The sequence below is a fragment of the Ambystoma mexicanum genome, chromosome 10 (assembly GCF_040938575.1).
Source record: "Ambystoma mexicanum isolate Mex_15411 chromosome 10, UKY_AmexF1_1, whole genome shotgun sequence".
Lineage (NCBI taxonomy): Eukaryota > Metazoa > Chordata > Amphibia > Caudata > Ambystomatidae > Ambystoma > Ambystoma mexicanum.
In genome coordinates, this window is record NC_090932.1 from 1,487,607,650 (window position 1) to 1,487,633,717 (window position 26,068).

General features: G+C 45.6%; 1 protein-coding gene across 1 annotated transcript in view; it reads left to right on the top strand.

Annotated features, from left to right (window-relative positions):
- The window catches only part of LRRC43 (leucine rich repeat containing 43), a 679,247-nt gene that overhangs the window by 91,606 nt on the left and 561,573 nt on the right, over window positions 1-26,068 (top strand). Inside the window, exons 2-4 of the mRNA XM_069619596.1 lie at window positions 3,375-3,632; window positions 7,981-8,091; window positions 12,417-12,556. Of these exons, the coding sequence (XP_069475697.1) occupies window positions 3,375-3,632; window positions 7,981-8,091; window positions 12,417-12,556 (509 nt within the window). The remainder of the gene's footprint in view (window positions 1-3,374; window positions 3,633-7,980; window positions 8,092-12,416; window positions 12,557-26,068) is intronic.

The window sequence follows — 26,068 nt, forward strand, 5'->3', positions numbered from 1 at the left end:
AAGGCATTTTGAAAATTCAATTTAAAAAAACTCGCCATTTTCGTCCCCGCTCTTTCAAATTCGGTATTTCAACGTAGAACCTAAAGAATGGGATATTTTATCCAAGCTGAAGTGATGATTTTGTACAACTTGATTAGATAGTGTGGATTTAACAATTGTACACCTGATTATATAGCTGTGTTCTTTACTTAATCTTATTCCTCATCCTGGCGTGGGCGAAGCAGTTAATCTGGCTTATCCTGGGAATGCCCAGATTTTGAACAGCTTGGTGATCACTCTGGTTCTCTTCACCGCCCACCTGCTCCACTGTTCACATCCCCCTTTCACCAACTTTTACCCACTATCCCCTCCAGCCACCTGCCCAATGTAGGATTAAATCCGAGCTTACCCGCCTCCTCTTCCGCACTTCAACTGTTATCCTCTTCTCCACTGCCTAGCATGGCCATCGTGGAAATCGAAAAGTGGCTCCCCTGGAGCTCCGCTCTGCCATTTCCAGGGTGGCCACCTTGCTGGTAGTTTTTTTTGACAAAACAAATGGTTGTAGATAGCTGTAGAAAAGGGCCCCTAGCCCTCTAGGCATTATAATAATTCTGTAAGTAGCGGGTCATACTGGGATGATAACAGCCTGGTGGGCCATCCTCCCTGTAAAGCCCGCCACTGCCGCACACAATGGTATTGCCTAAATACAATGGTATTGCCTAAATACAATGCCACATTTTCAGTATGTTGGTTTCCCCAGAGAGAATATTTGTTTTAACACAAAGAGACTATTTGAGCAGTGGTTTGGTAAAGCAATAGTCAAACTATTTATGCCACTGAGTACTTATTCATTGTATTATACATATGCTTCAACTCCTATACATAAGCTTTGGTTTAAAAAGCCCCCCATTTGTAAATGTTCCCCTCCTACGTAAGATTTCTAAGCTGCCCTCTGGAGCAAGGAGGGAGTGCTGTTAGGCTGGGCGGACATTTTTGTGACAGGTGGTGGCCATCAACCCTACCTATCATATCTCACCAAGCCCTAGATCAGACGATTGTTTGCCCTAGCTAGAGCGGATACTCTTACCCGGGAGATGAAATAGTGCTTCTTGTGCAAAGTGTAAATTGTGCGAAGCAGAGGATAAGAATCTGCAACATTTCCTCCTCATGTGTCCAGTTTAGGATTCTTTAAGGTTAAGATGAATCACACCCCAAGGACTGAAGAAAGGCCTCATAGACAATATGAACACAGCCATGTCTTTTCCCCTGAAGCACTTTCGTAGTGGCATCACCAAAGCAATAGCAGGCTTCATCTATGAGGCTTGGCGACAAGGGTCATTCATGTTGGGTGACTATCGACCCAGGTTCTATAGCTGTTTCAGGGGCTGCGAGAGAGGATACTTATGCATTTAACATCTTTGCCCAGATACAGTCTCTCTTCGAATGTCCTCTCTGAGGAATTAGAGCGGTACAAATAAATCAAATCTAATCACCTTGTTCCTTTAACTCTGCCCTGTAGCATTTATTAACTATCACTATGTGTTGAATTCTCTATTAGGATGGTGGACATTGATGACAAGGTTTTAACCGGTCTAGCAAAATGATTGCTGTCTTTAGGCTGCATCCTGTGAAGGCAGTTCTCTGAATGCTCACACCAGAGAGAATACAAGACGCTAGGGAAGAAAGGCCCAAGTCGATCTTGTAAGGATAACAAGTTTTAATCTCACACGCAGATGAGAGCAACAGCAAAGAACTCTGTTCCTAAGAACGTTCTGCCAAAAAGTAGTGCAAGCAGAATCTTATAAAACATCGTCATAGATGATGCAATACATACAGTAAAAACCTGCACGGCTGGTTGATGTGCGCCTTTACATGATCCGCCTGCTCCATAAGAGATGCCAGGTCATTGGTTCCAGCCCTGTCCATCTGTTTTCCAACACGTGGGTGCTGCAGTGATCGTCTTCTCACGTCGAAGGTCAAAGGACAAATTAACTATACTCCTAACATAATGCGACTTTATCACTATACTGTGCACCCCGCAGGCCTTATGACTGGCACAAAGGAGGTTCTGGGGCACTCCAACCTTCACACACACATTGCACCCACTCACTCCCATGCTATCCATCTCCCAAGGTCTCCACCCTCGTTTTGAACTATAATTGATCCCTCCCAGCACCTCGCAATACAAATCACACGATTGTCGCTCAACGATGTGCCCTGTCCGTTCTCTTTCAACATTTCAGGACTTGGTACTTTGGGGTTGGTGGTCAAAGGGCACCTGGTGCCATGGAATTCAGTGATTTTAAGGTTTACTCAGTTATATGGGCTATAACTCGTGGTCGCCTGAGGATGGGCCATGTCGTGCTTTGGCAAGTGTAAGATAACATGCACACCAGGCGCCGGTCTGTGATCACGGCCTGATCATTCCTCTTGAGTTAAACACTCATCTTTGCAACACTGTAAGAACAATGAATAGGCGGTGTGGCGGTTTGGGTGTGGGCTGTCCTTGTGGGAGCTCAGGCAAGGCTGGAGATTTCCCTTGTCTTGCAATTTGGGCCTATTAAATGCAATGCCGCATTCGCTGCGCAGGCCTTCCCTTCTACCTATGATTTCTAATATCCACGCAAAATAGCAATGCTGCTCCCGCCCTGTTCTACACTACGTGGGTTGATTATATTTGATTATATTGAAGTGGGGTCCTTTGTAATGGGAGGTGGTCCTTTCACCGTCCCCCCTGGCCCCTGGCTCATCATAGTGCTTCAAATGCACTTCACCTCACTCTAAAGGCTGCCCCCTTCCCAACACCTGTATCTGTATTTTAGTATACTGTATCTGTGAAATTGTTTTTATTTAGTATTTAAGTGTTTATTGTGTGCATTTCATTTTATTATTTGTTCTTTTATTATTGCTGTCACGAAAGGCTAGTTCAACCAGACGTGTAAAAATAAAATCATGTGCAAGAGGTGCCTTTCCAATGAACCACCGGCATTCCAAAGAAAGCATTTACTCTGGTCAGTAATGTTTGGATGGCCACTGGCTATTACTTGCTTGCTGCATGCATTTTCACTGGACTGTGGGGGAACGTGTATTCCAACATGATGTCCTCCATCAGGCAGTGTAACTAGACAAACAGACCTCAAAATCATACATCGACAGAGAATTAAGGGCCTATAGAAACGCACTTTCTGGCGGATCTTACTCTACCTTACAATAATGCCCTCACACGGCTGCCTGGTAACATCTACTGTGGTGTAAAACCAAAACATGAAATATGTCCTACCTTATTTCACTGAAGTATGTTTCTGGGCATGGAAATGGGAAACCCCAAACTACTGCCCACGTATGCCAGTCGTTGTGGCCAGGTGCATTTGTCTAACACACTTCTTAATCCACAGAACAAAACACGCTTCAAGGTCATGAAAACCAAATACTCCAAAGTGACCTATTGGGAAGATGAAAGGAGAGCTGTGGGAGAAGAGAACCCAGACGCCCTGAAAGAGTTCCTGACCAGCTCGTTCTCCCCTTGGGCTCTGGAGGGGGACTGGAGTCCTGACCTGGAGCAACTGCGAGAAGTGGCCGTGGAGTCCCCCCAGCGTATCAGTGAGACCTTCATCTTCTCGCAGTTCAGGACCCTGCGACTCGTGGACAAAGAAGTAGGTGACAGACTCTGCCATTCCCATCTGCTATTCTTTTCTTTGCAACACAAGTATGAACAGTTTGCCCGAAACTCATTGTGCTGGTTGACTTGCTTTCGTTTCAGGTGCTATCAAAAAATGGCCAGAGTCCAGATTTCTCTAGAAATAGAATGTTACACTCATATTTGCATTTGATCTTAGAAACAGGCTACTCTGAATATGCTCACGCTATGCTTGTGCACAACCAACCTAAGATCCTTGCTGGAGAAATGGTTCCACAACCTTCTGACACAGCCCCCAAAAGAACACCCTTCTTGTTGCAGTGGCACAGGCATGAAGGAAATACAAACCACGGGGCAGTGGATCAGAAGGGGCGTCTTTTGTGGTGGCAAATAGATAATTGGAGAAGAGTAGAGATGTGTGTATGGAAATGTAAACGCATAAAGTACATAGGCCACCAATCACCCCTGGTTTTCTTTTCAGATGTGATACCTGCAATCAGATAGTTCTCCCCACACCTGTGTATTAGACAGCCGTAATGTGCGCAGAACCCCCACAGATAGCTTGGATTGAGGCATAGCATCTGCTGTTATTGCAGATCTATATGATTATTGCAACGGCTGAAAATAACTCTTTACACCACATATATATGCCGGGGGAGACTCCTCGCAGCCCCCCCATATTAATATTATACTCTAACCCCCCCCCCCACATATATATGTGGTGTAAAGGGGGGTTAAAAAAAATAAATTCGCAATTTCTGGCCGTCGCAATTCCCAGGTGGACATTTTTGTAAGATTCCGTTATTGCTAATGTCATGACCCATCTGACTCAGTGAAATTCCCCTGCCTGGTGCTAATTGGATCTATTATATAAGTAAAGTTGTCTAAATCTAGCACAAGTGTTCTGACATCACTTTATCAGAGAGGAAATGGCTTCCGTTGGCAGTAAAAAAAGATCGACACCTATGTAAACATTTGGGAGTTGCTGACTCCTTAAAATATTAAAATTAAACAAATAAATAAAATTGAAATCAGAGGATGAGGTTAAACTTTTTAGAATATTAAGACCAAATCGATCTTATTATTTCGTTTTGGCTCATAGAAGTATCTATGACAAAAAAACAATTGGTATAGAAGGTATGTTTGAGCTTGGTACTTTTTGTACAGCATTTGTGGATAGATGCATATACATGCCTGTACAATGGTCAGCAGCACATTATCTGTGTTACCTCATTTCTTAGCTTGAAAGCTCAGCAGTTGCACTATAGCTCCACTCGGGCCTTTAACTTTAACTGGAGCCCTGGGATGTTATCACCCGTTCCAGCCCTTAGAACAGGTGCTTAACGCTATTAGCACACCGGGTTTCCAATCCAGGAATCCGGAGTGCTAAGAAAATTGTATAAGTCAATGGGCCTCATTACACGGACGGCGGTAAGGGGAATGCGCTAATAACGGTACCGCAAATTGCGGTACCGTTATTAGCTCTAGAGTCCCTTTGTGGGCCCCATCCTTAACGCCTGAAAAAAACAGGCGTTAAGGAAGGACCCGCAAAGGGACCTCGGAATAGGGTGGTAAGGGATTACCGGCACCAGTGTGCTTACCGGTGCTGGTAATCCCTTACCACCTACCTCGTAATGAGGCCCACTGTCTCAAGATGGCTGCCATTTATATGGAAGGCGGAGCTCCATACGGAGCCCCTCTTCGATTTGAATGGGAGCCATGGAGCGGCAGCAGCAACATGTCGGTGGAGGTTCTGCCGCCACCGCTGAAGAAATGAGGTAAGTGGGGTGGGGAACAGAAAAATAAAAGATAAGGGAGAATGGGGGGAGGATGGCAGTGAGGGCTGTGAGTAGCAGTCTTCGGGTTCTATGGAACATGGTTTGAGATTAGCAGCTCATCCAAGGAACCTAATTGGCTGATCCCCCGCCACGGGTGCTAATAAAAGAGATGTTCAATTTTGGTGCATATTTAGTATACCTACATGTTTTATTTTGTAGAAGCACATTGGATATTCAGCTAAGACTGTTAAGTATTTTCTATTACGAGCACACACCAGGTCAGTGAGACATCATGACATACAATGGTAACATTACATCGCTATTGAGGAAAACCTATATTAATGTATAATTCTTGTACTCAATTGTAGATACATCAGATGGTTAATCCCTGATGAAAAATAATGAGTTATTCAAAACGTGTTGCACCTGAAACACTTAACCATGTTTGATTTGTGAAAATTCAGAATTACACATTGATCAATTTTCGTCAATCTATGCATATACATCGTAAAATATTTTGGGCCTCATTACACGGATGGCGGAGAACCATGGCACTATTAGCGCCATGGTCCATGCCGGTAAAATACCGGCACCGCCTTGGCGGAAAGGAGAATTACCACCCCATTCCAAGGTTGGCGGGGCAGTAATTCCCCCTTCCACCATTACCCTTCCCCATTCCCATTTTTGCCCCATAGGGCTCAATGGGAATGGGGAAGGCGCTAATTACGGTACCGCAAATTGAGGTACCGTAATTAGCTCCCTGGGTCCCTTTGCGGGTTGGTTTTTAACGCCTGCAAAAATCAGGCGTTAAATCCCCCAACCCGCAAAGGGACCTCGTAGTAAGGCGGTAAGGATTTACCGGTACCGGTATTTTACCGGTACCGGTAAATCCTTACCGCCATCCGTGTAATGAGGCGCTTTGTGTTAAAACAATGATTATTTTGTATTCATCAGAATTTATGTGAAAACAACAATTAAACTGTACATTGTTAATCATGAAGAGTCCAGTGGAGACTCTTTTTGAGAACTTATGTTGATTCAGTTGGAGAAGAGTGAAATCAGAAAACATATTTGTTTATGAGTTATGTTTAAATAATTAACAAAATTGTAATTGTTTGGCATAGTTGGTACCAAGCACTGACATTTATTTTATTGGCACCACAGGTATTAAAGAGCATATAGCTCTATGCAGAGTGTGGGAAATCCAACCCCTTGATTTTGATTTGCAAATAAATGGTTACTGAAAGGGAATGGGTTAATTGCAGCCATTCATTTGCTTCTAATCTACATTCCTGTCACAACTTGGTGGTTTGAAAAAGTCATTTCTGAGTGCAAAATCATCTGTCTGGAAAGTAATGGGTTAATTGCAGTTATTCAAACACTCCTCATCCAAAACCCTGTCTCAGTTAGGTGATTTAAAACAGCCATTTCTGAGCGCAAAATCATCCGCCTGAAAGGGTATTGGTTAGTTCAAGCTATCACGCAGCGTCTGGTGTAATAAAAACAACGTAACCAAGTGTGCCTTCAGGCACTTGATTGCTAAGCATTCCAGTAATCCAACACACAGTCCGGAATTAAAGCAATTAGCTTGTTTCATTTAAAAAAAATTGTTTATAAGAAATGTAAATACTAGTGGTAACATGTTATTGTGCTTTTGTTTGGAAAAGAAAAGGCAAAGTCCTCCCGTTACATCGTATTCATGTTATCGTAATCATTTGTAGAACATTGTACCATATGGAAGTTCAAAAAGGGTGAACGTTTTTCCATACAGAAAAACCAGAGCTGTTGGCTTTGCCAATTCGTGTTTTTTATTTGGTTTCCAAGAGACAATAGTGGGCCTCATTACGACCCAGGCGGTAAGGGGTTAACGGCAGCGTTAACAGCGCCGACCCTTACCGCCTGAGTACGAGGTCCCTTAGCGCCATGGCGCTTTTAACACCTGCTTTTAGCAGGTGTTAAAATCCATGGCGCTAAGGGACCATGGAGTTAATTACGCCACCGTAATTTACGGTGGCGTAATTAACGCCTTCCCCACTCCCATTATACCGTATGGGGCAAAAATGGGAATGGGGAAGGGTAAATGGGGATTGGGGACTTACCGCCCCGCCAAGGTCGGAATGGGGCGGTAAGTCCGCCAACCACCATGGCGTAAACTGCGTTTACGCCATGGTGGTAAAGTCACGGCCCAGGCGGTAACTTACCGCCTGGGTCTATTGCACGTATCAACAATCCGGCTTCCTCCAGGGTTAAGTAACTATTGCTTGAGATGTGCTGCTTACTCCGGGGAATGGGCGGGGTAGGAGGGGTTCGCGGGGGGGGGGGGCTGAAGTTGAGTCATCAGCACATGGGCACAGTTTAGATCGAGTGCCTGATACGTAATATGTCTTCAGTGTTTCAAATCATGGCTGATAATATTGATACACTGAATACCTGGCACGTTCATATAAAAAACCTGGCCCCTCTGCGTCCATTCCATCGTTATCACCTGCAATAGATGTATTTCCTGTTCAGCATCGAATGATGCTTTTAGGTCATTTCCAACTGGAAGCATTTATGTGACGATTACTCTTTCCATTCCCTTTGCAGGTGGTTGAAGTTGACAACAATCTGTTGAAGTTTCACAGTTTGGAAGAGCTGATACTAAGCGCCAATAAAATTAGAAACATCGATTCTGCAAACCTCCCTCGGAAACTAAAGGTATATATAGTTAAGACACGCACACCTGTTTAGTTAATGTCGTTCTGAATGAGATGTTCGCTGGGGGATCATCTGCATTGTGGTAACTTTGTCAAAACACAAAACAATCACTATGGGCCTCATTACGAGTTAAACCCGTGTCTGGCTCCTGGTTCTCTGAATGGGGAATTACCGGGCCATTCCGACTTTGGAGGGCCCGGTATTTCCCCATTCAGGGAACCAGGACCCGAACGATCCCCATTCCCATGTGAGCCCCCATGGGGCTAAATGGGTATGGGGAGCATGCTAACAACGGGCCCGTTAATGACGAGCCCGTTGTTAGCATGCTAGTTTCCTCGCAGGACCCGCAACAGACATCTGGTCTGACCAGACGTCCAGAGCGGGTCCCACGAGGGGACCTTGTAATAGGGTGGAATAGGTTTACTGGCGCCGTTAAACCCATTCCGCCAGGGTCGTAATGAGGCCCTATGTGTTTAGTGAGCATACTTGCTACAACTCACAGACCACAGTTGCAACAAGGCCTCATTGTGAATATGGCAGTTAATCTGTGATTTGTTTGCAGAATTGCCACCAGAATTACTGCCACAAATGTACCACACCGCCAAACTCGTAAAGTGGACCATTATATGTTAAGAAGTTATTCTGGTATCCTCTTGACAATACAGACTGAGGCATTGGGACCAGGATGTTGATGGCTGGCATTTGGGTTCTACCACCAACTCCTCATCATACATACAGCTACCACCTTCTGCTGCTGTATAGGGCAGCACACATAGGTCCTCTGCATTATAAATCACAGACACCTTTTTATGGCCCAGGAAAATGAAAAGGACATTCAGAACATTTGTCCTGGAAAGCCCAAACAAGGGGGAAAACTCAAATCATATTATTTTCTGGGCACTCGGTCCATCAAATTGTAGATGAATTAACCAAGTCTGGCCAGCAAATGGATTGATGTCTAGCGGCCTCATGAGTTTGACAGAAGTGGTAAACGAACTGCTATTTCATAGTACCAGATGTCTTACCACTCTGCCAGATATTGAGTTTCACAAAAGAAACTCACCAATACTGCCTGCTTTAGTGTGGAGCAAATGTCCTTCTCATCAAAGCGTTACCGTATGTGTATTTCTACATGTATTAATATTACACCGCCCTAGCGAGTCCAATGGGACTCCACAACAGGGAATATCTGCAGGACTCATAATGCAGACCCTTCTTCCAGTTCACACATGTTTATACTATGAGGCAACCGTAAATGAGTTTACGTAAACCGTAAATGAGTTTGGCGGTATTTCCAAATGAAATACAGTCAAACTCGTCATGAGGCCCCAAGTAAAATCACTCAAACAAGGTGGTGTGGCTAGGTGCCGTGGATGATGGCCGCCTAATTCCGCTGCTCTGACTCCATAACAGCGGCACTCTATCTTTTTGCTTGCTTTTTCCAACGTATTCCTCTTCTGGAGCTGTGGCGGAGGGCGAGCGCTTTGGTTTGGAGCTCCGACAGCTTTCTGTTTGCGTTGGAGCTTGCGCATCGTTCTTCGCCGTAGCAGCGCCAGCTGCTCATGACAAGGGACACCTGATGTGAGGAGACACTTGGTACAGCGCTTAGCCTAGTGCGCCGGCTCAGGCCTTGTCAGCTGTTTCCCGAGCACAGTGCCACCATCGGATGATCACCTTCACTTCAGGACTTTATTTTTCAATGAAATCCCCAAACATACGTTTCTTTAAGCTTCACACATACTTAAACTCACACAGGCTTCCTCAGAACGCTTCACCCTTGGGGGCAGCAAATACAATTTAATACTGCGCTGACGTGTACTTGGCTATAGCCTAATATTGAAGTGTGAGGTGTGAATTAAACATTTAAATTCAAAATAACATTTCCATTATTATTTTACTGCTGAACCGGAAAATAAACCTAAATATAAGGTAATGGGGTTCAGGACGCCCGCAAAAGGAAATAAATAAAACTAGTGCGGGGTTAAGGATAATGACAAACTAAGAAAGAAGAGTACATTACATCGATATCTAAAAAGTTCATTGATATCAGTGCTCTTATGTAATTCACTGTTTGATTCCTTTTCCTGAATTTACTTAGCTTTGGGACATTTTAACCCCTGCACAACTCATTAATTGCTTAAGACCTCTCTTTGGATATATTGCTTGACTTTAGATTGTTACTCATTTTAATCAACTACTACTATCCCTGGTGTCCCTCATTTGGCACCTCCTGCAACAATGGCTTCTGACAAAAACAATCAAAAGACACCACCCGTTACCAAGGACACTAACCTGTCTTCTACCAACCTGAAAAGGCTGAAGAGCGATTCAACACCTCTGCTCAGCTTGAAAGACCCTGCTATAGAGACTATTTTGCAAGAAATTAGAGCTCTTAAACCATTTATTGAAACAACAAACCAAAAACTTCAACAATCGGATGACAGATTGAAGGGTTTTGAAGACAGAATGGAGGAAGTGAGAGAAGGGTTGGTCTTATAGTAATGTTTCTCCCAGGGTGGCGCAACTTGAAAAATCTATCAAAGACCTCCAAAAACATAATGAGGACTTGGAGAATAGAAGCAGACGTAACAACCTAAGTATCTCAGGCCTGCCAGAAGGATGTGAAGGTTCGGACCCCATAACATTCATACAGAAACTTCTACCTGCCCTACTCTGCCTGCCAATGGAGACGTTATTTAATATGTGCTCCAAAAAAAAAAGCAGAAATCATTTCTGAGCAGACTTTCTCAAGATGGATTGTATCTTGTAGTACTAGATGCAAAGAGAATGCTCACAAAGATCTGCATTCGGGGGTGGGTGAGGGGAACCTTCCTTTGGCACTGTGCACATGGCGGGGAATGGCTAGTGCTGTGTTGGGCAACAGGACATGGTCCACATGAAAGGGGAAATTTCAAGGCCATTCACAACTTTTGGAATCTTTGTTGCTAAAATGCTGATGCCAACTGGCACTTGTGTGGTCCTAGCATCTCTCGGACATCTTTTTGGATGAACAGGCCTTCCCATATTCCCCCCTTTTCTGTCAAGGGTTGCGCTATGGAGTCTCTTCTAAAGCATGTGGCTTTCGGCAAATAACTTGGACCTGTGTGTGTTCCAGGCTCCCGTTGAGCTGTCAGCTGATACATTGAGGACAATGTATATGGCAGGAAGAACATTGATGCAATTATTGAGGATCTATTTACAGCCTCATTCTGAACCTGGTGGACAAATATGTGACTGCACTATATGTGGCAATGCATGCCTATTCCAATGCCCACAGAGACGGTGCAATTCAACAGACGAGGCGCTTTGAAATTGCATTGGGTAGGAAAGGAATCGCCATGGCAGATGCTACTGCTCATTGTCTCCATGTGCATGCGCTGTGAGTTGTGTATCGGAGAGATGACTAGGGAGTTGCCTCACACATGCACTAAGAGGCCCCGAAAATGGGGAGCTCCGGCACCACGTGGTGACGCTTCTCCATGCCGTGGTCTCATTTGAGCTATTTCCAGCAGCCATTCTGGGGCAAATAGTTATGAGGCTCATATGAGTTAGTTGGACAAAGTGAGCCGAATGGGCAGTGATAGTAGCTTTTCCAAAAATATTGATCAATAGCTCCTGGAAAAGAGTATCACATCAAAACAGTGCTTTGAAAAATAGGGAATGAAGAGAACATTTCAGGGCTGAAGTTATAAAAGTAGTAGATCGGACCTACTCAGAGACATGGTGGGACACTTCGTGGATATGTATGGCTCTGCCCCTCTGCAGGGTAGTCTAGAGTATTCACTGGGGAACCTCATTGTATTGCTACACACAAAGTACCAGACATGAACATCCCCAACCCATTCCTGCGTGAGCGATAGCACAACTTGTCTAAACTTGGTCTTCAATGTACTGGTTGATGGTGGATAATGTTGACATGTTTTGACCGGACCACGCTACAAGGGTGACACTGTATGTCACATGGCTGTTTGTTCCTTCTTTATTTCTGTTTATCATATCATTTCTGTAATGGTTTATTGGTGCTCTCCCTAAAGATTCTGATCCATTGTGCATCCAAATGCATATACATCTATCTTCAGTACTTAATAAAACATTTAAATAAAAACACAGCAGTGCAGGATCTTCCTTGCAAATGTTAATGTGTGCAGGGGCAGATACCTGCCTATGTGTACATTGTAGAGAGTACGGGCACTGATTGTCAGTATTACTTTGACTAAGCTAATACTAGTGAAAACCTGTAAGCCTCCCTTTTCTTGTGCTGGATTTGATTGTCCCAAAAATGTCTGAAATGTTGCTAAATGTACTCTTCAATATCTCTTTGTCAGGTCTTGGAACTCTGTGGCAATGAAATGATAAGCTTGAAAGATCTGTGCTTTAGTGCCCCGAGAAAGATTCAACATCTGGGGCTCGGCTATAACAGGATGTCATGCCCTTCGGAAAGCACATACCTCGATGTGCATTACTGGTAAATGGTCTAATTTTTTTTATCACAGTACAAAACAGAATTGCATTCAAGAATCTCTGCTCATGTTTTTATAGTATTATGGGCCTCATTACGAGTTTGGCGGTAATTCGGCAGTAAATACGCTGAATTACAGCCAAACTCGATTAACATTACCGCCACTTGGTAAGTGGTGGTAGGGTAGTGTTAATCCCCATTTTCAGAGTACATAGGGTAATTCTGCAGATTTTTGGACCTAAGGTGGAGGAATTACCTCAATTTTTTGCTGGAGGAAAATCCTCCCTCCTTACCAGCAAACATATAGTATAGAGGTGAGGTAATGTGGTGGTAATGCAGCAGTAACAGAATCACCAGCGCAATTCTACCGTTTTACCAGTACCACCATACTTGTAATGAGACCCATATTTACATTTATAAGGAAAACATAACAAGAAGGCAACAAAGTGATGTTAAAAAAAGGTGTAGAATACAGGGAGAAGAAGAGACAGGGCAGGGGAGAGGAGGGGAGGGAAGAGGGGGGAAATACTATCTGGTTGCCAGCAGTCATGGTGGTGTTCCTTTAAAAGCAGAGTCTTCAGTTTCTTCCTCAAGCTCAGAAGACATGGGCTGGTCTGATATGCATCGGTATTTTATTGGAAAAATCCAGGTGTATATATGGATTAGCCCTAGATGAACTTTTCTGCACAAATCTCGAATCACTTTAATTTCAGGTGATTCAACCAAGTCAAACCACAGAAAAACATTTTGAAAGTTCTTCTGAAGTTCAACCACATGGTTTGAAGGGGTACATGTTGCTGGAACTCCTTTACCATCTCAGGTAGCTTTACATGAGGCAGGAGGTCCTTGCTGGGGCAGGTTTATGCAATTTGGGGTTGATAAACTGTAGTGTATTTAGAGTAGTTGAGTAGAAAGATGGGTAGCGAGAGGTAGTGAGTGATTGGGGACCTAGTCAGAGCCTTGGATTTAAGGTTGGTTTTGTGTACAAAGTGCTGTGTAACGCATTCAGTAATTTGAAGTGGATGAAGAACACAATTGCCATCACCAGAGATTCAGTGAGGTGGGTGACACACCAGTCAATGTCCATCTGTTGAAATGAGTGGACGGGCAATGTTGCGTTAGCTGACATCTAGCAGGAGAAGCGACAAATCCCTAAGTAAAGCTAGTGGGAGAGACAAGGCCGTCTAATTCTGCTGAGGGGGAGGAGCTGAAATTGACACTTGTGGTCAGTTAAATGTATATTCCAACACACTTTCCACACCCAATCACAAGTTGTTCTGGGGAACAGGTGCCAGCACAAGTAAATGCATGGGTATTGCACCACGACGATGAACATCCAACCAGACCGTCAGTAGAGGTTGCAGATCTTATTTACAGACGATCAGTGAAGAACAATGGGGCCTCATTACGAGTATGGCGGTAAGGCAACAACAGCGCCGGTATTGCTAACGGCACTGTTTCTACCGCACCGCCATGCTAGGGGTTCTGCTTGTGGGTGCCTTTGCAGCCACCAGTTCTGACCTGGTGGCTGTACTGGCACCCGCAAGCAGAACTTGATGGTCGCAACAGTACCGTTATTAATGGTACCACTGCTACCATCCTCCCCATTCCCATTGAGCCCTATGTGGGCTCAAATGGGGATGGGGATGTACCGGGCCCGGCATCCGCGAAATGGCAATTACCGCGTCCGGCTGGGCCAGAATAGCCCGGTAATTGCCCATTCGCGGGTGCCGGACCCAGATGCGAGTTTGGAGGTAGCCTTGCCGGTAAAACCCTTTGGGACTCCACCGGAATGGGAACTTGCTGCTCTGCCGCCGCCTGCATTATCCCAGTATTACCGGGATATTGAGCGGCAGAAACAGTAAAGCAAGTCTGTCGGTAACACGCCGGTAGTGCCTGCGGTTTACCAGCAGACTATTGTTTCCTGATCTCAACTCGCTTTCCTCATCTGATATTGATGGTTGCTTTTCTAAACTTCATACAGCTACTGTTTCTGCACTAGATCTTTTTCCCCTCTTTGTCACTTCACTGCTAAAGGCAAATCTCCTCACCTCTATCTCTAAAAACTCTCTGAACTCGACTTCAAAAAGCTGACCGTCGCTGGCTGAAACATTTTTCTTCTTTAAACTATCATATTTTTTGCCTCATTACTCCATTCTTTCTCCTTTGTTATAAAGCAGACCAACGCCACATATTCCCACTCTCCTATCCACTTTCAGGCTAATTCTCCTAAACTTCCTTTGTCTACCTTCAACAAAATTCTTGCTCCTCTCTCCGCCTATCTCTCCGTAACATTTAATCTTGCTGATGATAAGTTTGCGAAATGTTTCCTTACAAAAATGTTTACTCTTCCTCTTTGTTTAAATAATAAGGTGTTTCCTAATCATGCATCTTTGGATGGTCCTAGTGTTGTTTACCCTACTCCTTCTGCCTCCTTTTCTTCATTTGCCCCAATTCACGGGAGTGATCTGAGCTCCTTGATGACCCATCCTACAGCTGTCTGTCTCATCCGTTACCTGCCACTTTGGTCAAATCTGTGTTTGCCTGCACTAGCTCCTATTTTAGCTACTCTTTTCAATCTTTGTTTGTCCTCTGGCATTTTTCCCTCTACGTTCAAAACTGCTACTGTTATGCCTTTGTTATAAAGAAATCGACTCTAGACTCTTCTGACTTTGCTAATTGTCATCCTATTTCTCTCCTTCCCAACTTGTCCACTCAACTTTCTGTTCATCTTAACACTCATAATCTACTTCCCCCCCAACAATCGAGTTTTCGTTCCGGTGTTTCAACCAAAACTGCTCTTGTTTTTTTCTGTGTTTGGTACTGTACTCTGTGCTCTCAGTGAGAAAGAACTACGAGGCTGGAACTTTTGTAAGCAAAACTGCTCTTGTACCTGCTTCTAACTTCATTCTTCATGCTCGTCACCTCTTCCATTCTGATTCTGTAAGATGTGCGTGCTGTATTTGACATGGTTGATCACCCCAATTTGATTTCAACTCTTTCTTATCAATCAATCAATTCTTATCTTTGTAATGGGTATTTCACGGTTTCCTAGAAAGGATCTTCTTCTTGTTCCTATTCTACCCTTACGGTGTCCCTCAGGACTCTGCTCTCTGGCCACTTCTCTTTACCCTCGATACCTCTTCTTTAGCTTCGTTGGAATCTGATTATGGTTTTCAAGATCATCTATACGCTGATGATACACAGATTTTAATATCTTTCCCTTCCTTCACCAACTCTATCCATCAGCGCCTCTCAACTTGCTTAGCTGCTATTAAATCTTGGATGTCATCTCGTTTTCTTTGCCTCAACCCTAACAAAATCGAAATCCTCTTTTTTCCATCTCCCACAAAAAAGGTTCCTCCTCATTTTATATATTTTCCTCCACTTCAGCTTACATTTTCGAATCAGGCTCACAATTTAGGAATTATTTTTGATTCTTCCTTTTCTCTCCAGGCTCTAATAACTATGGTAGTAAAATCCTGGATTTTTCATCTATGTAATATCTGCAAAATGTCATGCGAGAAACAGAAATCCACCACAATTGTGACCTGGGATTCTGCTGAAAAGGACTAGAGGGGCCTTCCATGTCAGTTTATGTAGAGTTCATCTAAGCTTATTCTGCCCACACCCTGTTTTCTGGTTCTTCCGTTCTTGCATCTCTTACATTATAGTCTGATGATCGGGTGATGTTGCAGCTTCTGGTGTTGCAGAGGCCTACAGAGATAATGGGGGTCATTACGACCTGGCCACAAAGGGATACCGGGCACCGGTAATAACACTGGTGCCGGTAATCCCTTTGCGCCCTATTCCGAGGTCCCTTTACGGGTTCTCCCTTAATGCCTGGTTTTACCAGGCGTTATGGACGGGACCCGCAAAGGGATACCGGGGTCCATAACGGTACCGCAATTTGCGGTACCGTTATTGCCACCTTCCAATTGAGCCCTATGGGTGCTCAAATGGGAATGGGGAATGGCTCTGGTGAATGGGGAATTACCGGTCTCGCCGACCTCGGACTGGACCGGTAATTACTCCCTTCACCAGACCAGAGTCGGACCGATTTTGGAGGCAGCCATGTCGCTAATAGCGCCATGGCTACCTTCAAACTCGGAATGAGGGCCAATGAGTTTTTAGACATGCTGAGAAGTGACCTTCAGAAATTGCTGACGCTGGCTGCGCCTTCAATGTCAGCCAAGCCCTCGACATCGGCGTCATCTTCGACACTAACGGCATTGACGCCAGCTGCACCACCAATGGCAGCTGCGCCATCGACATAGACGCCAGCTGTGCCCTCAGACAATGATGCACCCTTTGGTCTCCAATTTGGCACATCAAATGTGCCGGAAAGTTTCATTTCTGAGGAGTCAAGGTTGAAAGACCTTTACTGTACTCTACAGACGGCCAGTGGGGTGGACACCTCACCTGAGTTAGATTTGAAAGACCGGAGGCTGGGGAACATGCTGCTGCATCATATAGATAGCTAATGTCCAAGGTGGTGGAATATATGGGGTGGAGTAGGCCTCTGTTACCATTTGAGCAGGATGATCTGACGGACATCCTAGATGAAGGTCCACAGACAGATGCTATATTGCCTTTCCATATTGCTCTCCAAAAAAGGGTGGCAGCGAATTGGGAGACGCCAGAAACCAATCCACCATAAAAATCTGACCAAGATGTACCGCCCTTCCAGTAGTGACCCGACTATCTGTATAAACACCCCACTCCAGAGGGTCTGGTGGTACAGGCAGCTACTGCAACATTTAAGCAAGCAGCTTACCCTACCATCCCTCCAGATAGGGACGACAAAAGAATAGATGGATGGGCAAGCAAGGTATTTTCTGCAGGGAGTATGGCGCTCAAATCAGCCAACTCCACATGTGCACTTTCAAAGGTTTCATTCACTCCATGGGACTGCATTTCCATGGCGGCAGAGCACATACCCGATGGGGATGAAAGAGACGGGTTGTTTTGCCATAATTAGAGATGGCAAAGAAGCCATGTGTGAGTCTTTTCAGTCAGGTATGGATTATGCTGACAGCATCAGCACATCCATGGCTAGTAGCACCATTATATGCAGATTCGGGTGGTTGAGGAAGTCAGGTTTTGCACCCGATGTGCAATATAGACTCCTCAACATGCCCTTTGACGGGTCTCACCTTTTTGGCAACAAGGCTGACAACAGCCTTGAGAAGTTGCAGACCTCTAAGGTGGCAGCCAAGTCTTTAGGAGCCGCTATTAGGCAGCCTCAGCCTTTTTGCCCTAGTGGACAGACTCGGAGTGGTAGATCTTTTCGCTACTACTCGTGAGTTGGAAGAGTGACAGGAATGGCTGGTCAAAGAGGCCAAAGAAAGTTTCCCCGTGGTGGACGAGGGAGAGGTGCAAAGCCAGCTCAAGCAGGGCTATCTTTACCATCTGGCACTGCATCAGGTGCCTCAAACCCTCTCTGAGGTCTTGAGTTACAGTTCACCAGTGGGGGGAAGACTGTCTCAGCATCTAGAAGAATGGCAAGACATTACTTCGGATGCTTAGGCATTGGAAACCATATCCAACGGGTACTGCCTTCCTTTTATACAGAGACCTCAGAGCAATCCCCCGGGGAGCCACTCTTTGAAGATTCCAGATCTGCCCCTTGTGCAGGAAATATTTACCCTGCTACAGAAAGGACCTATAGAGCAGGTGCCTGTAGCTGAGAGGAACAAGGGATGGTATTCTCCATATTTCCTAATACCTAAAAAGAACAGAGGACTGAGACCCATCTTGAGATACTTGAACAAGTTCCTCAGGAAGGACAAGCTCAAGAAGGTCACACTTTCTCATATCTGTCAGGCCCTCCAACTCCAGCATTGGATGGTGTCATTGGACCTTCAGGATGCTGACTTTCATGTTCCAATCCATCTCAAGCACAGAAAATACCTGAGGTTTGCAGTTGGCGGTTCTTATTATTAATTTCGAGTTCTGCCATTCAGGCTAACCTCCACCGGAGGGTTTTCACCAAACTGATGGCGGTGGTGGCAGTGAGTCTTAGGAGAGGGGGGATTCACGTCCACCCCTACTTGGACAATTGGCTGATCAGGTTGCATTCTTCTGAACAAGTCCTGGATCATCTCAACGTCACCTGCCACTTTCTTCACAGACTGGGCTTCTCCCTCTATTACAAGAAGTCCCATATGACACCTTCTCAAAAGTTCCACTTCATCAGGGTTGTGGATACATCCTTGGGAAAGAGCTTGCCACCCGAGGTGAGGGCTCAAGACATTCTGCAGATGGTCTCCAAGTTTCAGAGTGCCCAGTATCTCCCGGCCTGCGACTTTTTGAGGTTGCTCACCCTAATGGCAGCCTGCATTTCTCTGGTGCCAGAGGCTCACCTGAGAATGATATCCCTTCAGGGGCTCTCAGGACACAATGGTATCAATTTTCTGGCAACATGTCAGACCTACTTCAGGATCCAAGCAGGGTCACACAGGATCTCATGTGGTAGGCCTGCAAGGACAACATTCTGAAGGGAGATCCCTTTTGGCAACCATGGCCGGAGATAACAGTAGTGACGGACGCCTCACTCGCGGGGTGGGGAGCCCAATCCAACGGTCTGACAATCAGCGGTCGTTGGTCTGCATTGGAGTCCAAACTATACATCAATCTTTTTGAGCTGAGAGCAAGCAGACTTGCACAGAATGCTTTTCTGACCTCTGTTCGGGGAAAGAATGTCCTGATAATGACAGACAACACAGTGGCCATGTACTACCTCAACAAGAGAGGATGTGTAGGATCCCTACCACTGTACAGAGAGACAATGCAGCTCTGGTTCTGGGCAATACAAGAAGGAATCTCTCTATCAGCAGTTCACATAGCCAGAGAGGAGTACACAGCAACAGACGCTCTGAGCAGGCAGAGCACAGTCTCCCATGAGTGGGAACTAGCTCAGGAAGTCCTTCAAGAGATCATCACCCTTTGGGGAACTCCTCAAGTGGATCTGTTCATGACCAGCGTCCACAGGAAGTGGGAACTGTACTGCTCCAGGGAATTTCCCCCAAGAGGAGCTCTAGGGGATGCGTTCGTGCTGGACTGGAAGTTTCCACTCCTGTACACATTTCTTCCAGTCCCTGTCATTCCTCACGTGTCAGGAGATTGATAAAGTTCAGGAAACACATGATCCTAATTGTCCCAGATTGGGCCAGGAGGACGAGGTACCCGGACCTTCTAGACATGTCTATCCTCCCTCCAATACATCTTCCACAAATAGAGGACCTTCTCTCGCGAGAGGAGGGTTGGGTTCTCCATCCAGATGTCAAGACGCTCAGCCTTCACGCATGGTTTCTGAGAGGCTGAGGTAAAAGGATTGGGATCTACCGGAGGACTTTATGGAGATTTTGCTTTCGGCCAGAATGCCAGCAACAAAGTCTTGTACCGCTGTCATTGGAACAAATGCTGCAGCTGGTGCAGGGACAAGAATGTGGACCCTTTACTATGCAAAACACCAGAGGTGTTATCCTTTCTACTGGACGTAGCCTATCTGGGACTCCATGTTGGGACTATTAAGGGTTATTTGGCAGCGCTATTCATCTTCAAGAGCTCGTCTGAGGAAACTTCATATTTTAAAATGCCTTTGGTGATACAATTTCCAAAGGGACTCACTAATGTGCTTCGTCCATATTCATTTCAGGTTCCCATTTGGGACCTCAATCTAGTGTTAAAGTTTCTTATCTGTGCATCATCTGAACCACTTCATTCACGTCCCCCAAAGTTACTAACGTTCAAGACCATCTTGTTGGTAGCAATAACTTCAGCCCGTAGAGTGAGTGAGTTGCAGGCACTATCTTCTAAACCACCATTTACAATATTTCATAAGGACAAGGACATCCTGAGGGTTAAGCCTTCGTTTTTACCTAAGGTCATTTCAGACTTTCATTGAGGACAAAAGATTGGGTTACCCACTTTCTATCCTCCACCTCATCCTGGCAAGGAGGGAGGAGATGTTGCGCAGGCTCGATACACGTAGGGCTCTGAGCTTCTACATTTTAAGGTTGTCAAAACCTCGTCTGGATGACCATCTATTCATAGGTTATAAGGGTCATAGACTGGGTTAGACAGCAACAAAGCAGACCTTATCTAGATGGATTATTCTAGCTATTTCAGAATGCTACTGGCAGGCAGGCACGGATCCTCCAGAAGGCTTGAGGGCCCATCATTTCACCAGGGGCATGGCTACTTCCTCTGCTCTGCAAAGTGATGTTCTTATTAAAAACATTTGTGAGGCAGCTACATGGTCTACAATACACACTTTCACTAAGCATTACTGCCTGGATTCTACCCTACGTCAGGATGGAAGCTTTAGGAAAGCTGTCCTCCATTCTGTTCATGGAAACTATTGATGACACAATTCATAATCCCTCCATCAAAACAAACACTCCTTTGGGAGTCTATCAAAGATGTGGAATATGTGGGAAGACACAATCCATTCGAAGAACAAGGTACTTACCCCTGGTAACGTTCTTTTGTCTGGATGTTCATTCCACGTATTCCTCATCGCGCTCCCAGCCTACCCTCAGTAGAATTTCCCAGGCTATTACAGCTTTTGCTCCTTCAGAGCCTAGTACGGTCAAACCTGTGTTTATGTGGGTAGTTTTACTTGAAAATGACACAAAAACACAGAACTGAAGCCAACGGGCGCTGCGCGTTCTATATATGCCTACAATGATTCAATGACATTATCCTCGAGACTGAGGCCCTTGAGGGACATCGAGTCGACTGCATCGACGCACAGTGCCCTCTGCTGGAAAAAAAGTACAAAGCAGCTGAAGCTGGATATTGGAGATATCAAAGATGAGGAATACGTGAGAGAAACATCCAGTTGAAAGAACATTACCAGGGGTAAGTAACTTGTTCTTTCATAGATAGCCAGCCAATTTGGCACGGGGCAGAGGAGTGTGAGGTAAAGGTTGAAAAGTGTGCAGACTGCCAAATTGAGGACTTTGTCCAGAAGTGAAACCTCCCCAATACCCTTTTACACCTTGGTCTGAATGAGCTGTTTCCACTTCATTCGACCAGAAGCCTTCTCCATGTCCAATGTAATGATGGTGGAGTAATCCTGTGACAGTTGTTGTCTCATCATTATTCACAATATTCTTTGCTTACTGTCAGTTATATTATTCTGCTTCACAAAGCCACATTTATCTGAAGGTACAAATGAAAATAACAGACTTTCAAGCCTTTTCGTCAATATATCAACTAATATCTTACAATCCGTATTGCAGATATTGATAGTTCTGTAGCTCTGGCAAAGTGTTGAGTCATCATTACTTTTCTCGAGGAGAGGTCTGATCAATGCATTACACAGTGTTGTTGGCAGCATTTTTAGATGTATCTACTCCTGTAATATTTAATGCTGCATCTCTATTATCTGCTTTTCAACATCTTATAGAATTCACTGGGTATCTATCTGGGCCTGGCGTCTTCCCATTATTCAGTGAACCTTTTGCCACCTGAACCTCTTCTATACCTATAGTATCATTAAGCATCTGTCTCTTCTCCTCAGAAAGTCAGCCAGTTCCAATTCCTCCAGATAGATTCCCCAGGGCCCCCCGAGAGCAGTAGGTTCTTAATGAGCATAGTCATGTGTAGAAACTCTTGAACTTGTCATTGGTCATTGTATTGCCCTTCAATTTCCTAAATCTCTTTCTCCTTGCCTTCTATTTGTCTTTTCTTTTCCTTTCTATTTGCTGCCTGTGTGGTTCATGAAATATACCATCAAATGGCATTTCATTCCTCAGTTATTCCCAACCCATGCTCTCTGTAACTTTGCCTGTAGAGTTGTTTGCATTAACAATTTTTTGAAGACATAAAACATATTACAGCAGTCAGTTTCATTTGATAAATTCAGCAACCTCTCCTTGACCAGTCTTCTTGTCAGTTCATCTGTCTAACCTGAAATGTTCAGTTTCCAATTGAATGATTGGACAATCCAAAGAGGCCGGGTCATGCTTGGAAATTACAATGTTGCCTATAGTGTTATTTTCACTTAGTGTGGTTAGGAAAAAGTCTAGCCTAGAGTAGCTACCATACACAGATGAATAGTATGTAACGTTGCTGTCAGGTGCTGAATTCTCTATGTGTTAAATACAGCATGTTCCTTAACTAAGACTCCAGTCTACTCTGAGCTACCTGACATGCCTATGAAGGTGAGGTGTAGAAATGTGGCCCGATGGTGATCACCCCGGCCCTAAAAACACTACACTGGCTCCCAGTAAAACAGCGTATCATCTTCAAAACAATGTGCATAACGCACAGGGCAATCAGCGGACATGGAGCAGAATTCCTACAAAAAGAAATAATCTACAAGCCAACGAGACCGCTTAGGTCAACCAACGAAATCCGACTGGGACAAAAACCTTACATCAAGAAAAAACTCGGAGGCACCGCTTTCTACCACTTAGCCACGAAAAACCTGGAACAACATCCCAAAAGTAATAAGGAACACCAAAGATCACCTTAAATTTAGAAAATTACTAAAAACCTGCCCCTTCAACACCAGAGACTAAAACAACAATAAGACAAACGACTCATCAAAAAAGGACATTGACAAACCCCTAGAATCCGACAGAAGTACCCTGAGCACCAATAGGGCTGACACTGGACACAGAGGTCCACCCGCGAGACCCAGAGAAACGGAGGCAACTACTCCAGCCAACCCTTACCATCCCCCACCGCCCGTACAGCCACAACTAGGTACCACAGGGCTGTGGAACGGACAAGATACCACCAATCACCACACAATCGGAAGTATGGACACTAGCAGCTGCGCTAGTCATGTGGAGGGGGTGAGGAGCATGCAAGGTTATTAAGGGAGCGGGGGGAGGGGACAGCTAAATCCTCAAATGGCCTCGAATGCAAAAACGGGCACGTACCGCCTGAGGCTCAGGGTGTACAAGCATCCCGTCGTGTAAGATTACACGAGCCCAACCAGTTCAGTCCAGGATAGAGATACAAACTAACAAATACCACTAACAATTTCCTTCTCTGCATACACCTCTCAAACTCCAAACCAAACACAACCACAAACCTCTAGCGCAGCAACCCGCACGAACTTCACTACACTGCAACAACAAAACAAAAACACACATAGACTCGCACATCAGCACACGACGACTACCGGCCGCATACACCCCAAGCCCAGCCGACGGAACCACCGGGCTGAGGCTGCCAACAGCACATCACTGCAATCTTGCACTTTTCCAGCCTCCACCCACTAACCCACCCTCCCTCCCTCTTTCAGAGCCGCCAGAGCGTCAGGGGACCACTCCGGTGGTGATAGTGCGCAGTACAAATGACCTTTAACATTAACATTAACATTAACATACATGGTGACTGGCAAGGTGGTGCTCTAGAAGGAAAAGGAGTACCTTAAGTTATTCTAGCAAAGCACCAGTGTATTGTTTATATGTCTGCTAAGTTAGCTTCTGGCCTGATTGGGAAGGGAAGAGATATATGATATGATAAGTCATTTATAACGCGTATGTACACAAGTGATTCTAGGCGCAACAAGACAAAGGGGTACAGGGGGAGGACAAAACAAAGATCTTACTAGGCCTTGTGTCAATCAGATCACACAAGTGCGGGGAGGTTGGAGGGGGAGAAGTGCCAGGGGGGCGGGGGATTGGGTGGGAGTGCAGGTAACTCAAAAGTGCTGCCGGAGGGTGCTCATAAGTGCAGAGAGACAGGGGACTGTAAGGTTGCAGATACAGACCCCTAAGTGCTGTGGGCACCCAGAGGTAGTGCGATGACAATTGGACATGCAGGAGCCTGGGCCCGAGTTTCAGTGTGTGGCCAGTGTGCGGAGCAGTCGGGGACATCAGCAAGGGAGAGGAAGAGAGAAAGCAGAAGCGAAAAGGAAGGTCTTGAGTTGCTTCCGGAACCAGAGGTGGTTCTGCTCAAGTTTGAGAGAGGCAGGGAGGATGTTCCAGAGGAAGGCCCCAGCGGGGGAAGAGATCTACCCCCCACTCTCTGCTTAGAGAAGAGTCTGACCCTCAGAGTTGGAGCTGAATGGGCAAAGGGCTTGAGAAGGAAGATGTTTAGAAAGAGAAAGTTGGAGGTAGTGTGGTCCGAGGCCCCAGTAAGCCTTGTTTACAATGCAAAGGGTCTTGAACTTGATCCTTGCAGCCACAGGGAGCCTGTGGAGAGATTTCAGAGCTGGAGAGATATGATCCCTGGGCTTGAGGCCAAGGACAAGTCTTGCAGTCCTGTTCTGGCTAAGTTGTAAAGGTTGAAGAGTAGAGAAAGGCAGATTTAGAAAGAGGCTGTTGCAATAGTCCAGCCTAGAGAGGACCAGGGCTCTGGAGACAGTGAGCTTCTGGGGGAAAGTGAGGAAAGGCAGAATACGTCTACGGAGGTGCAGCTGAAAGTGTGACCTCTTAGAGATGTTAGAGATCAGAGGAGAGAAGGAAAGGGTGGAGTCGAAGATGACACCAAGATTCTTAGCCTCACAGGAAGGAGCAGGAAGAGGGCCCAGGGTGGGTGGCCAGTGAGAGAGAGGAAAGGGGGGAGCAGGCATCCCGATGAGGAGGATCTCACTCTTACTGGCATTAGGAAGAGATCATTGCGGGCACACCATTCCTGAATTGCGGCCAGACAGTCTGGTATGAGAGAAGGGGCAGAAGTGGCTGAAGGGAGCCTGAAGGAGAGCTGGGTGTCATCCACATAACACTAAAAGGTAGAGCAGAATGTAGCGATGCAGTGGGCAAGAAGTGCCAGGTAGTGGTTGAAAAGCCAGGGAGAAAGGTTAGACCCCTGGGGAACACCAAGAGTAGAAACAGTGATAGAAGAGATGAAAAGACCAAAGTTGGACCTGGGAGGGTCAGTCTGTGACAAAGGAGGTCAACCAGGCCAGAGCCTGACCAGAGATACCCAGGTTGTGGTGGAGGCGAAGGAGCAGGATGGCATGGTTGACCGTGTTGAAAGCAGAGGATAGATCGAGGAGAACGAAGACAGAAGCAAGGTTAGAGTCAAGATTAGAGAGCAGGTCTTCACAGTTGTTCAGGAGAGCAGTTTCCCTGCTTCTGGATGCTCTGAACCCAGACTGGTGGTAGTGGATACAACCAACAGTTTCAGTGTTTAGATTGAGCTGGGAGATGACCAGTTTTTCCAGCAGTTTGCCCAGGAAAGGAGTGATGTAGATCAGGCGATAGTTTGCCGGGGAGGAAGGATCGGCAGAGTGCTTCTTTAGAAGGGGGTGCACAGTGGAGTACTGAAGGCGGGAGGGAAGGTTCCAGCAGAAAAAGAGTTATTGCAGATATCAGTTAAGGCTGGAGCAAGGGTGTCGATGTGGTCCTTGATGGTTCTGGACGAGCAGGGGAGAACCTGCATTGATGAGACATTCATAGATCGGACTTGTGTAGAAACATCGTCAGGGGTGAACAGGGGAAAGGAGGAGAAAGGAGGAGGAGAGCCGGCCGAAGAGGAGGAGGAAGAGGAGGCAGAGGAATAGAGAGTGGACAGGTTGTCCCGTGTTTTAGTGGTGAAATGAGA